The 15,348-nt window shown below is 43.6% G+C and overlaps 1 protein-coding gene and 1 long non-coding RNA gene across 2 annotated transcripts; one reads left to right on the forward strand and one right to left on the reverse strand.

Annotated features, from left to right (window-relative positions):
- Nucleotides 1-778: 778 nt before the first annotated feature.
- LOC111245827 (protein turtle-like) lies at nt 779-14,296 on the forward strand. The gene is made up of 10 exons (XM_022794674.2): nt 779-1,989; nt 3,413-3,596; nt 4,141-4,406; nt 6,190-6,627; nt 6,936-7,189; nt 7,565-7,802; nt 8,868-9,299; nt 9,701-10,075; nt 10,624-10,782; nt 11,295-14,296. Exons 1-10 carry the CDS (start codon nt 1,896-1,898, stop codon nt 11,597-11,599), a joined length of 2,745 nt encoding a protein of 914 aa, XP_022650409.1. The 5' UTR covers nt 779-1,895; the 3' UTR covers nt 11,600-14,296.
- LOC147757353 (uncharacterized) lies at nt 6,471-8,921 on the reverse strand. Its single transcript, XR_015320174.1, has 3 exons — nt 8,707-8,921; nt 7,506-7,655; nt 6,471-6,610 (listed from the first exon to the last, which is right to left on the reverse strand). It is a non-coding gene; the product is annotated as an uncharacterized LOC147757353 (long non-coding RNA).
- Nucleotides 14,297-15,348: the final 1,052 nt, after the last annotated feature.

Genomic DNA, 15,348 nt, shown 5'->3' on the forward strand with positions numbered 1-15,348 from the left:
ACTATAGTTAGCAGCTATCTTAACTACTGTTAGTGCTAGTACTATCGCAGCCCACACTTGTACCATTGAAGGGAACAGATTAGTCAGCAGCAGCAACGAACCCTGCATGCTGTACTGTGTACTCTTTGTGGGCTCCTATTTGCGGTTGTCAATTATGAGTTCGGGTCCTGTCTCTCGGATCGCCCCTTAGTTCTATCGGTATTTGTGGCGGTTCTATCAGCGGACCGCGGCTAAGTGATGATAAAGGTTGAGGTCGTTGTCCAAACTGTCATAGCGTGGCGGGCATTCCGGCCAGGAGTGAGGCGTCGCAAGGGACAAATAGGGTTACGAGGGTAAGGGCTTCGGAGGGCGCCGGCGACAACCGACAGTGAGTGAGTAGATGGTAATGTGTTCAGTGGGAGAGGGTAGAACGTAGCCGTCTACGGGAAAAGCCATTTTGAAGAACTCTGGGGCCAACGGACCTAAGAGTCTACGGACATGCGCCTCGCGCAGTTTTCTCCCTCGCGCTCCACAGGGCCTTAACTGCTTCCACGGCCACCAACGTCTCGTTCACTCGCCCCTTCCCACGCTTCTTCCCCCCCAACGTTACTACGACCCCCTCCCCAATAGCACTACCATGACAGCGGTGGTTGAGGCGGCCTTTGCTCCCTGCTCTGTCTGTGGCCGCCACCGCCACCGTTGCAGCAGCACTAGCCATCGTCGTCTCTCCCATCGTAGGCAAGGAGACAGTCAGCAGGCCCCGCTGCTGCTACTGTCGCTGCCGTTACTCCAGTGCTGGGGGTTGCTACCGTAGAAGACCTCGTCGTTACCGCCACTGCTGCTGCTGCTGCGGTTCTTACTCTCGCCGTACCAGCAGCAGCATCACCGCGACCAGTGTGTCTTGCTATTGCTGCGCCTAGTCACAACTGACTAAACCGAACTAGCAAGCGACAAACCGACGGACGGACAGCCAGTCAGTCAGCCAGCCCCCTGCGTACGCGACTGATTGCCAGGCTATCTGCTTTTCTTCTACTATCCAAGTGAAGTTGGGGTCCTCCGTGCTGTCGTGCTGCTGCTACGGTTACTGCTACTATCTTCTATCGAGGAAAACGAAGACAGCGATAGCTGCCGCCGCATCGCTGCGCGTACGTCCGTTGTCGAGGACGTCGCGCGTTTGTCTTTGTCTTTGCCTAGGTAGTAAACGTCGTCGGACTGGTTATCGTCGTGGTGAAGGTAGGCCGCCACTGCCGCGTGAGTGGTCGTAGTCAGACAAATCCATCCTGTTTGTCACTAGATTGTCGGTGGTAGGGAACAGCGATTTAAGGAGCAGAAGAACGCTGGCTAAGGAATATTGACGCGTTTATGTCGACAGGAAGCGACAGACTCACTAAAGGACTTGGACAAAAGAATTACATCAACTAGGCGGTCTATTTTGAGATAAACGAGGAAAGGACTGCCAGAGGCAAAAAGATCCAGGACAGAACGCAGGAAGCCACAGGAACACAACGTTATTGGTAGTGTTGGATCGACTTGGTGGGTAAGTAGACCAACGCACAGTGGACAACCAGAAGCAAGATCGACGGGTTAAGTCATTGACCATCTCTGGTGGCTGGCGATATAGCCATCCCGGCCAGCTATCGGCTATTAACAGTGCGGCCCGTAAAGAGGTGGCCCTCCGAAAACGATATGCAAGCTGCAAGCTGACCGATCTAAGGCCACCCTGCAAGATCAGCGGGATCAGGCAGCGTCCGGAAACGCGGTCCGCGGCGCCAGTGGCCCCGGCCCGCGCCGAAGCATCGCCAGACGCGCGCGAGTTTGCTTCGAATTGTTACAGCTAGTGCAGGTGTTCTGGCGACGTTGGCGTTGTTACTTGCCTTCGTGCTGGCGTGCGAAGAAGAACTGGCCGAGGTGGTGCAATGAGGCGCTGGACCGCGGGGCCTGTAACCCTGCAGCAGGGCCTGGCCGCCGCACTCGCACCGCTCGTGATCACCCTATTCGTAGCTGGTGCAGGTGAGTTCGCGCAACCACAACGAGACAAGCGGTTGAGACGACGATTTTCGAAACAAATCTGCCAGTTTCTTTGATATAACGAAAATTTTTGACCAATCGAGACCTGACAAGACGCAAACAATTTTGCAGCAATGAAACGGCATTAGTAGCAATAGTTATCCTCAGCAAAAACAATTTCAGCTCATGTGAATGAACTCCGCTTGATATGAGTCGTATCCGCGTTTCAAACGAGTGGCTACTGAAACCAAATCGGTGTGAGCAAACGTATCAATGGAATAGTTCCAGTGTACATCTTTGTTTCCTTCTTGGTCTAAAGTGATGTTCATAACGAAATATCATCACGTGGGCGCATTCGTGTGTGTTATGATTGTGTAGTGGATGTGGCACTGTCTTGACAAAGCAACCGACAAAGAGTTAGATGAACTGGAAACATACGCATATTGAATAATAATAGTCGTTGCTAATATGGGTTCGGCGATTTTTGTTATACGACCACGAAGCGCGGTGGTAACCGTGTACCAACCCATGCATCTGTGTAGTGCTAGTTAATTTTTCCGTCTAAGAGTAGATATATATATACATGTATAATGCAATGAGTTGTTTCTTGAGAAGCCAATACAGTTCAACAGGTTAGTAGGAATCTTCTACTTAGCAGTTATTGCCTGGGCAGCATAGGATAAGATATCAACTAGTGTAGCCAGTACTACCTTAGCAATGGGAAAAGAAAGGGTACGACATCCGATAGAGCCAAAACCTCTCATAAGGTGTAATGGGGGTATAAAGCGTCCTGTGGCTACGGAGTTATTTCGGGCATAAGTGCATACCACTTTCACACCTGCAGAAGCTGAGCCTGTCGCCGTCAACGAAATGAGCAATCAATTGATTCCAGTCAACCAAGGTTCAACCAAGGTTGTTACCTTCTTACATCTCGACGCTCCCTTTTGGAATTTCTACAATTAAAATGTCTACTAGTCGCCACCGAGAATTGCCGCTGCTGTGACTGTGGCCCATATCGATGTATCTGAACGTGTTGAAAAGTCGAATGTAACGCTAGCTTAGTTGAGTCCGCATTGCTATGTAAAATAGTATTCTGTCATTAAATTTCTTCTCTGAGCAAATGCGGCAAGCACTAAATCTAACATCTCTATATTGATCAGCTTGTCAATATTCCGCTACTCACGCAAGTATTATTTATGAATTTGCCATATAATCATCAATGTCAATGGCATGCTTGACGTTTTTAATCGTTTGTCCATTCATTTCGTTTGATTAATTCGTCGACACGCTGTAGATCTTAGTGTGTATTATGAGTCCGTCATGTGAAGTTTGAAGGCGGAGAGGGGCTAACATCGGTACTACTGGGTATCGGATGCAGTACGTGTAGTATAATGCGGTATGCGTCTTATACCGTGGCCACTTGCAGGTGCTGTACAATCAAACGGTAGTAACGGTCCAGGCAATGGAAAGGCTGACGAAAGGCTCCACAAAACAGCAACTATTGGAGATAACGTGATACTCGAATGCCCTTTCGAGTATCCAAATGATACGCCCGTGCCAATCCTTGTGCAGTGGCACAAGAAGGACCACAAGATACCAATATACATCTGGTACGAAATAAATCAGCTAAAAAAAATTGTTTAATAAGTTTTTCATTAGTATCTGGAATACGAAAAACGGAGATACAAAGCATGACACGACAGGCGTCGTTCTCTTTTGTACCATTTACATATAGCTCTGTTTATAATTGGCAATATCTTATTTGAAATTCATATTGGTGAAAACGATCGACATAATCTGCTATATAGTATTACACTAATGCTATAAAGTAAAGAAATATCCTTTACTGTCCAACCGAAATAGACAAACGTACTTACACTTTGTTAGTTCATGTCCAACTGAATGTTTTTATCACAAAAAGGCTGAGACCAATATACGTTGAACAAGCAAATACAGACGATCATTGCAGAAAATAGATCAAATCTTTAAGTGACACTACTATTTAAACGTTGATCGCTATAATAACTACTGTATCATAATGTCGAACTTTTTTCGATAGCAAAACCCGTTTATTACTTTGCGCATCTCTGAGACTCAAATGCTTAACGTACAAAATCATGTCGACTAGCTACTAATTGTTATGTTTTGCCTTAGGTACGAGAGTTATCCACCGCACGCGTCCGACGAATACAGAAATCGAGTTTCGCTATCGGATAAAGCGTCACTGAACCTGACCAGCGTCCGGGTCAGCGACAAGGGCTGGTACGAATGTACCGTGTTCTTCATCAATCGTGAAGAGGCCAAGAATGGCTCGTGGATTTATTTGGACGTGCTCGCGCCACCGCACTTCAAGACCAAGCCTCCAGAGACCTTATACGTGCGCAGCGGTGAAACAGTATCTCTGCCTTGTAAGGCTCAAGGTAAGCAACGACCTATATAGATGGTTATAGCTCATCTCGCATCTCTAACGTCACGAACACGTACAATTTCCTTGGAACGCAAAGATCTATTTTATTTACTTAAAGACAGCTTTCAATTTCTAAAGCTCGACGAACTAGTAGTTCAGGAACACCGCACGTGTGAGAAAAAACTAAACATTTATATCTAACATAGCGAAATCCACCCTTTTAGCATATATAATCGTGCCCTCAAGATCGTAGAAGCTTATTAGGCAAATCCCTATATATACATATGGCTTCAAGTGTAAGATAGGGACTCCTTTTTATTCCGTTTTTTAAGACTGTGTATGAATCGAAGCAGATCTTTCAACGAAATTTTTACATGTACTAAATAAAAACCGTTATCCATCGCCAGGAAAAGTTCAATTCGGGATTTAAATTACTCACAGGCCCGTTTCAAAAATTCTCTTTACAACTCTGCTATCGCCCTCTGGATAACGCGAATAAAAGAGTCGACGTTGTCTTGTCGAAACTTGTTTGACTTTCGGTTAATAACGCGCTGCACATAGTAATCCAAGAGCTTCATATCTGGGCTGTACGGCGTCCATATATGCTTATCCCAAAACATGCTTGTATTTTCAGGCAACCAACCCTACACTAACCGGTCTGTATGAGCCGGTCCACCATATTGCTGGAAGATGCATGGTCTTCACTCACACCTCACCTCTCCACGGTTACACAACAGTTTGTAGAATATACGGATACACTTATATAATGACACGCTCACCTCTTTTAAAAGAAGGATGATGCCATTACGAATGCTTTGGTGGATACCATATTCAAAACATGACGTTTTCTTTTATCGACAATAGTAGGCACATTTTTTGGATTGTGAGCAAACCAGAAATCATTTCTGCGGTCCATTTTTGAATTTCCAATAAAAAGGTCATCGTTGAAAGCGACCTTCGCCTTCATTCTTGAAGTAATTCATAAAATTGAGTAGCAAACAATAGTGGTCAACACTTCTTGGTTGTATAGACTTTAAAGAGCATCTGTCTAATTTCGGTGACGTGTACCTGAGGCTTTCGTTAACGATCTGTGGCATTGTGCGCTCACTTACACCAAATTTCGTCATTAACGTCTTGATCGAAACAGAGGTTTTATGGACGCATTTTTGGTCGGTTGGGATTAACTTTGAGGTCCGCATTGTTTTGTTTTCTGTAACTGACTTTTTGTCGTGCTATGCTGGGACCTGGTGGTGTTGCATTCTCATTTGCAACACGGTACACCGTCGATTTGAGGTGACCCAAGAGGTCTATAAGCTCGGTGAGGGTTCGTTCAGCGTGTAGAGATTGGATAATAATTAATCGTCGCTCAAATCCCAAAAACAACGCACTGTTGTTCGTCATGACGAGTTTATTATTTTATTGTAGAAAGACATTGCTTACCAAGAGCAGCTGATGATCGTGTGCATGTTCCTTACGATAAATAGCACGCCAACGCCTGTACCAATTTAGATGCCGCACCCTGTATATGTACGGGGCATGGCAGACATTTCCTGACAGTTTGAGGGTCTCTACCTAACTTCCTGTTTGCACGCATTTTTACCACACGCAACGGTCTTGCTACTTGAGCAGACATAAAACGAAGGATCTCCTTCTTTCAAGTGACGTCTGCTATTTCCTCTCTCTTCCTCTGTCTTTTTTTTTTGTACAAATATATGTGCACTGCATAACTTCTGAATGAATCTCAATCCTGACTAAATACCAACTTCTTGCGCCTCTTTCTCCGTCTGTAAACGCAGGCACGCCAACGCCAACGGTGACCTGGGAGAAAGATAGCACTGTGATCGAGCAGGCAGGTGACGACGCACCACTGCAGATAAATGAACACCAGCTGCGTATCGTTAATGTCAAGGAAGGCGACACGGGTTTGTATCAATGTATAGCACGCAATTCACAGGGTACTATGGAGGCTCGTTCCCGCGTGATTATTGCGGGGTCGGCTAGAATTATTAGCCGTCCGCAAAATATAACAGTAACTGAGACGAAGGTGGCTGAACTGCCTTGCGAGGCTAGGGCTCAGCCATCCAACATTACGCATAAATGGCTGTACAACGGGGTGGAAATTTCGCGACTGACGTGGTTGCAGACGCGAACTCTGGTTCGCCAGGATGGGGCGTTGTTTATAAACCCGACGAATGCGGATGACTCGGGGTGGTATACCTGTGAAGTGTCAAACGGTAAGTTTAAAATAAACAGGCTTTGTAGAGAAAATAGTTTTAGCTCACTATTTGCGAACATTTATTACTATGTGTGTGGATTCCTGTAAACATGACATTATATTCTTAACTATAAGAATTCAACATACTGAGGCGGCATTGTACCATCTGTGCTACTTTGTAAAGACCTCCCAATAAAGCTGATATGAAATATTGTTCTTATTGAAATAGCGTATTTTTACGTTCGCTTATTCAATCTGTCACAGTAAAACCTCGTAAGACGTCTTCTAAAATTAAATTTTTTATCCTTTTAAAATTGTTCCTGTAAGGTATTGGTGACCCGGAAAGTGCGCAGGCCTATGTCAATGTCGAATTTCCCGCAAAGGTGAATTTCACACCAAACTTCCAATACATGCCGCTTCATCTAGCCGGCATGGTAAAATGCTTCGTGATAACCAACCCGGACCTTCAGTACGTAACGTGGTACAAGGACAGGCGGCTTTTCGAGCCATCGACCGTCAACGGCGTCGTGGCACTTACTAATGGCACATTGTACTTCAGCAACGTCTCGAAAGAGCATGAGGTAAAAACAAAAACTTGGCCATGCAATCAGAAGCGCCTAAACGAACGCTAGCTGTTTTTGCACTTAAACATTTCTGTTACATATCATCTTCGTATAGCGTAGTGATTCGGCGACAGAATCGACAATATTAGACATCTAAAGGTCCTGTATTTTCAAGGGCTGGAGAAGATCTTCTATTCGGGTTGGCCATCAACCGTCTCATTGTCTTCCGACACATTGGATATGCTTATCCTTGTATATATCTACGAATACTTATCGTAGGATTTATTCCATGTCGAAACACCGAAATGACGTGTTATGTGAAAAATATACTTACGCAGAAATTAAGTTGCCTCGTGCTGTTTGTCGAATTCCAATAATTGCTTCTTTTTTCAGGGCGCCTATATGTGCACACCATACAATATTCACGGGACCGCAGGCGCTTCAAAACTAATGGAGGTGCTCGTCCGCGAGCCGCCAGTATTCTCTGTAAAGCCGAAAGAAATCTATCAGCAACGTAAAAACGCTGACGTGACGCTCGTTTGCGAAGGAAAAGGCCAGCCAATGCCTACCATCAACTGGAGAAGGGCTGATGGAAGGCCATTACCGAAACAGCGTTTTTCCATTAATCAGGGTAAGCTTTCTAATTTACGCGCATTATCATTATATAAATTCAGCTGTATAAGATAAATACAGCCTACCGAGTTGATCAATCGAACAAAATTTGATTTTAAATTTGTGTTAGATTTTATCAACAAGGTTGAGAAAGAATACTGTGAAATTCTGCAATCCATCCCAGAGGTCGGTGTTACGATAGCCCGAACCTCAATAAACCACTCACAGATCATTTCGGGCTTTCGTGAATACACATTCGCCAATTGGAGGTCTCATTGGTTCCTCTCCAGCAAATCGTTATCACGGGATGGCTGGGACTAAAGTTGGTATTAAAAATTGACGACTTCGATCAGCGCAGGCAGAGTCGTCTCGTTTGTCTAATTTATCATGGTGGCGTCATTTCGGCACCGGCTCCAATCTGCCGAAACTTAGCCGCTCAGAGCTTTGGCGAACAGCGTGATTGACCTACTCTGTCCGCTAATCTGCAGTGTAAAACGCAGTCAGTCGAGACGCCGGCCCCCGCGGCCGCAGCTCCAACCTATTTTATCTATGATCATCTCTGCTTACATTTTTCTGCCTCATCCAACAACTCATCGCAGAGGCAGCCTAGCCAGAGATCACGATTATGATATTTAGTACGTAGCGCAGGTGTCCGTCTGATTTCCTACCGCACCCCTGTTTACCTAGGGATCGCGAATCGTGAGTGTATTGCCTTCAACAATAATATATAATTATTTTCAATGTTATGGTTAAGGCCTTTGAATGAGATGAGCTGCTATGGCATTACGGTAAAGTGGTCGCAAAAAGGGCCTACGGACCGTTGTAGAATTTGCACATGCAGTTGTTCACTGATTATTTGCAATGTACCTAAGGAATGGAGCATGAAACTTACCGCAAGGGAAAGCAGGTAAAATAATACGTACTTTTTATTCATTTCGTGCAAATACAGCTTAATTTTCCAGATCCATGCTTCTGCTAACCATTTTATCTCATTAATTTTTAGTAACCTTTAAATTAATTTATAAATGAATACATTTAATTATATGAATTAACTGTATTTAATATACGGCCGTGGCAATTACAGAGATCGTCAAGACAGTATCGTCGGGTAACTTAACGTTGAAGAGTATTCAAAAGGAAGACCATGGACGGTATGAATGCATTCTGCAAAATGAGGTGGCCACATTGGTGACGTCAAGTCTCCTGCTTGTCGAAAGCACGACCCCCCATGCACCAACAAATATCTCGGTGAGCGCGGCAGCCTCGTCCGCTACTGTAAGTTGGCTTCCTGGTTTTGATGGCGGCCATGAGCAGAGCTATATTCTATGGTATCGACCTGAACGCAAGAGCAAAGCACATGAGGTGGATTGGCGTACAATCCGTGTACATCCTGACAATGTGACAAGCATCACCATACACAATCTCGAACCGCAGACTGCATACGAATTTCAAGTCTTGTCGAGAAACGAAGTAGGTGATGGCTTTTTTAGCGAAAGAGTCGTAGCAAACACTACAAGTAAGTGCATTGCCGTTAGAAAAGCAATGATCTTGTTGACGATTGTAGATCAACGTGATGCAACTTATTGTTCTGTGGCATAGTGGCTACCTAGTACCGTGCGTATGTGGATATCGTATCTAGTACCTCGACATATATTAGACCTAGAAATAGATAGCGTGAACAAGGCTTATTGATTTAGCATTTACCGAAAACATATGCACTACTAATACATTTAATCAAGCATTTAAAGCAAGGGATCGGTATGGGAGGGCGAGGGGATGTGAGGTAGCTTCAGCTATTGGCTGAAAGAATATAATTTCGCGTGTTCAATGAATTCCGTTGAAGAGCCAAATGCGCATTAATTCGAGTTACTTATATGCACTGCTTTGCTCTGCCGTTTGATTTGCAAAACTATTCAGGACATGTGGAGGGCCAAAATGGCAGGCCTACGGATGACATCGCTGTGACACAGTCTCCGGGAATTCCCACGGCCCCAGCGAACCCAATAGAAGCGTTTCCGACCTCTCCCTCCGATGAAGTATCGGGACCTCCATGGACTTTCAGCTCAGAGCCGCCTTCGCCTACACCCGATATGCCGCAGCAGTTGACCGTCGTGCCGCCAGTAGAAGTTGGCAAAGAGCTTTTGGTTAGCTGGATGGTACCACCACCATCAAATAATTCGGCTCCATTGAGCCATTTCAACGTTGAGTACAAGCAAGATATTTCTCACGCGTGGACGAAGTCCGCTGACAGTGTGCCCGCTGACAATACTCAGACCATTATGCAGTACCACAGTGAGTGGCAAACACTTATCCTGGCATATCATAGGAACAACATTCAGACAAACGCCCCAGTTAAATTCGAGGCCGTACATTCACAGACAGGGTGTGTTTCGTGCTGAAAAAAAGCCATTTGTCTGAAGTAACGATGTTCTACTGGCAGTAACATCGGACACGTAATACATAAAACGCAGCCAACATTGCTTAAACAAAGAGTATAGAAATAAATAGTGCAGAACGTTTATACTTGGCTTCGAATGAAACAACGTAATCAAGGTGTAAGGTTTACTGGATTTAATAATTAATTTCTTATTGATTTACATTTTGTCCTACCTTTTTTGTCGCCAGCACCGTCAGTTCGAAAAACTTACACGTTTTCGCACTTGTTTAAGGTAATTTCAGGTGCAAACTAAATGTCTATTTGTCACGCAGTGTTTCCAAAATTTTCGTTTTAATTTAATATTTTATAAAAATAAAATCGCATGCGCTGTTTATCCGTACGTAGTGCACGTAAAATAGGCACGCATACACGATCTGAAAGGGTGCTATTATATCTGTTGCAGTGCATGAATACCCTCGCGAGGCTAAAGTTCTTCTAGTACGAGTTGTGGCGTATTCGGCATTTGGGACAACTAACGCTTCGCCGCTGGCGAACATCACCGTCCGAAATGACACTGGCGCCCTCTCGCAGAAATACCGTCGAGATCGGGCAATTGTCTCAGGTGCGTTCCTCATAATAAATGATAGAAATATTCCGTAACCATGTTGAGTAAATAAGTTGCTAATAATTCATTTTTAATTTTCATCTTCTCGTCTATTATCATTTGGCATATCGTTTACCGGTTATTACCCTGTCTTAGTCCTTTGAAATTAGGCATTATTCAAAACTATTTTTAAGCATCTTCGATTATCACAGCATCGGATATAAAGTACCGATATGCACTTACTTCACACACAGCTGAGGCCTAATCTGCATTCTTTAATAAACCATTGTTATACATCTTGCATGATGCTACTCAATTTACTAAATCGTATCCAGAATAGTACTTACGATCAGCCTTTATACCAACATTTACATGAGTTCACGAATGGTATCTAATGTTATGAATCACTACCCCTCGCCCCATTAATATTTTTTTCAATAAAGGCATTGAAAAGAAGCTGATGTTCTTCTACCTAAACACTGTCGTTCGTTCAAATCCATTATTTGTGATCGATATTCGGTGTCGTACAGGAATCGTCGGAGGCATCCTGTTCTTCTTTGTGGCAATCATTCTGTCAGTGTGTGCGGTAAAGATTTGTAACAAACGGCGGCGGCGTAAGGTTGAGAAGGCCTATATGATGGTGACATGTGGCACTTTGCCTGGCCAGCAACAACAATCCCAGCCGCAGTCACAGACGCAGCAATCTCAGCAGGCCGCCGGCGGAATGGCTGGCGTACGGGCAGCAAACGGCGTGGAGTGTAGCCACAGTCAACATGCGGTACATGCCGCCCACGGTGCTCACGCGACCCATGGCACCGTAACGATCAAAAGATAGAGTATGGCCTGCACCCGCTGCCCTCCTCGACCCGAGTAATTAACTGAGTTCAAAATTTCGGAAACTTATGTTGTCATGGATGTTATTAAATAGTCGTTGCCTGGCGCTGTCCGACGTTTGCGCAGGCAACTATTTCGCAGGCAACTAACTCGAACGTGTTGATGAGGAGAGAAAAATGGAGTACCTTCGTTCTAGAAGAATGAAATATTAGTCATAACAACAAGCAACCGGCGACTTAAGCACTGAAATCGCTATTAATTCGTGTTGGTGAAAAATGCTGGTTATATGCTCGCAGTTATCAGCTGCTGCCTGGTCATTTTTTACTGATCTATCAAATATATCCAGCGGGATACTGATTTGACCCCTATCAAATACGCCTATTCAGCGCAGATAGTTACCTGTTTTCATGAATTCTATCCTATAAATTACTAAACCTTACTAGCTTATTAATTTGTTAAAGCTTACTTCTTGATAAGATTCAATGGACATCTGCGTCTGTCTGTCTGTAGCAGTGTAATATAATTCAGTTTTGCGGGAAATAAGTCAGATACTACCGAATTGGGACTATTGAATAACTACGATATGTTGGAGACATTCTGGAACGGAGGTATTCACGAAGACGGCAGCGGGTGACTCGCCAATCGAAAAAACCGAGCAAGCATCACCTAACACCGAAAATATTAGGAAAACAGCTTATTAGCTCATCAAAACCATGACTTCATAGACCACAGTGCTCTCGGCAACAACAACGACAACAACAATAACAATAACAACAAAGATGGTGCGCGTGGTCTGTTATAATATTACAATTAGGCTACTGTCGGCCTTTCAGCCGAGATAGGTGAGGACAGATTCAGATCAGCTCTATCTCAGACTAAGGTACAAATCAAACGCCATCCGGCCATAGGCAATGTGGAACACAGCCCCAAGCAACCCCGAAAGTGAAGGCTAGAGACTGGTGGAACAGAAATAAGTAGCGGTGCTGCGAGAAAACAGGCATCGGATAGGAGTAGATAACGATTCTCGCGTGCATCGACGGGTGACTTAAGACACAATCCGGTCAGTAAACGTAACATAAAAAGCGCAGCGCAGATGACATACAACGCAGAAACAAAGAAGGCGACAGTGGAATAGGCCAATCGAGTGAGAGACAGAAAGAGAGACATAGAGGAAAAAACATGTCTAAAACTAGTAATTTTACGGTTACATCGGACGAAAAAGGTCTACTTCCACTTGATTTCGTATTTTACATCTTAGTTTGTACATCGAAATATGGGTGTCAAGCAGACACCTGGCGAATACAAACAGACGACCGGTTCAAAAAGGATTGTATGAGAAAATTAAGTTAAGATAAACATTTTGATAAGAGCATGGTAACGATGATGATGTTGACGATGCCAATAAGAGGTTCAAATAGAAAAATATTGACGAAGTAAATGGAAAAAATTAAAACGTTTGAAAATAGATCAGTACGTGATGTTGCGTACCGTGTTGCACAGTAAAAAATGGGGAGCTCTTGGCGGGCGTATCGCTAGACGTATGAAGGATCTTTGAGATGAAAAACGCTTGAATGTTGTTTGGCCGGGCCTATATATATACATATATATCTAGAGAGAGAAAGAGAGAGAGAGAGAGAGTAATTTTACGGTCACATCGAACGAAAAAGATCTACTTCCACTTGATTTCTTAGTTTGTACATCGAAATACGGGTATCAAGCAGACACCTGGCGAATACAAACAGACGACCGGTTCAAAAAGGATTGTATAAGAAAATTAAGTTAAGATAAGCATTTTGGTAAGAGCATGGTAACGATGATGACGTTGACCATGCCAATAAGCGGTTTAAATTGAAAAATTAAAATGATTAAAAATAGATCCGTTCGTGATATTGCGTGCTGTGCTACACAGTAAGAATATGGGGAGCTCTTGACCGGCGCACCGCTAGACGTATGAAGGATCTTTGAGATGAAGGATGCTTGAATGTTGTTTGGCCGGGCCTATATATATATATATATATATATATCTAGAGAGAGAGAGTGTGTGTGTTTGTGTGAGTGAGAGAGAGAGAGAGAGAGAATAATATGGTTATTGTTAACACAAAACAAGAATACTGATAAGACAACTGAATGCACACAAATTACATAAAGCCCACACACAATAATAACTGAGGCATCAAGATGGCCTGCCCACATCCACCCTCCATTACGCAAATGGGACTCCCATTGGGTAAATGGTTCATCGCAGTAGATCACGTGCTACGTCGCTCTCGGCAACTGGCAAGAAGGACACGGGTACATTAATACGAGATAATACCGCAACAACAACAAATAAAATATCCGCAACAAAGTGCTGTAATAACATAATAAATGTGATGGCTCTCTCGGCTGGAAATTGGGAGACATGTTAAGAAAAAAACGAAACTGCGGGTAAGGAGTAAGGTCATCGAGGAGTATGAATGCAGAATGAAGCGTTAAACGATACCAAGTGCTTGCACCCGTTGATGACTGATAGGTACACGCCTCCCTGTGACAACAGCAGCAGCAGTAGCAACGACAACAATAAGCCAGGAAAATCTGGCCCGGCCAATTAGTATCTGTTTGTACCTAGTTCTCCTTCATAATGATAATGATGATGATGATGAGAATAATAATAATTAATGGTCGAGTTTGATGTCGGCAACGAGGGGTTGATTGATCATGATGAGACTAATGAGTATAGTTAATAATAGATATGAATGAATATATATATATGAGGTGTGATGACGAGTTACTAAAGACGGCGAACTTAAAACTAAGATAACAATGGAAAAGACACAATTAATATGGTGAGGGAAGAATGCATTAATTATATCGGATTTATGATAATAACACAAAACCAAATGCAAATGCCGCGGCTATGATTCTTTTGATATAAACGTAGACGCTGGCAGACAGCACGTGGATACAGTGGCTCGCCCACTGTATGAAACAACGACAAGGCTGAATTTCCGTGGAAATAATGGCGATGATGATAAAAAAAAACAGAAGCCCTCAGTCAAGCGGCGCAGGACGGAAACTAGGTGATGCAGTGAAATCTAGAGAGGCTGACGACGTACACAGTTGTATGGCCACCACGGATAATTAATACATGGTATTAAGGCACAAAGAGCGTTAAAATGGACTCGATTGCTGTGTCACCTAGCGACAGTGAGAAGTCGAAAAAAGCAACAAGTCAAACGATAATGACGACAACAACATATTACAATACGACAATTTCACATCGCTCGAAAACCTAACAAATAAATGTTTCAATTTTTACGCCGGATACTTCCATCGTACTCGCCGGCTAACAATCAGCGGCACTAATTGGTGTAAAGAGCACGGTTACATGATGAAAGCACTCAAATTCTCTTTTCCTTTGTTATGGAGAAAGAGGTGTAGGAGATTTAAGGAATAGCACTGAACGTTGCGAAAAGCTAGTGAAAAACAATATAATTTATGGCTAACCAACGGCAACAGCATGCCCGGCAGGGACCACGGAGGAGCGCCATCTGGTCGACGAAAAGGCAATAGCAGAAGCTGCGTTTGCCACGCAAAAAATGTTGCCACACAGCGCGGCAATCCAAATGATTTCCACAAGATAGCAGCAGCAGAACATGAAAGAAGAATGACTGCACACACACATATATATATATATATATGTATATATATATATATGTATATATATATATATATATATATGTATATATATATATATGTATATATATATGT

Source organism: Varroa destructor, unplaced genomic scaffold (genome assembly GCF_002443255.2).
Source record: "Varroa destructor unplaced genomic scaffold, Vdes_3.0 BEIS01000002.1, whole genome shotgun sequence".
Lineage (NCBI taxonomy): Eukaryota > Metazoa > Arthropoda > Arachnida > Mesostigmata > Varroidae > Varroa > Varroa destructor.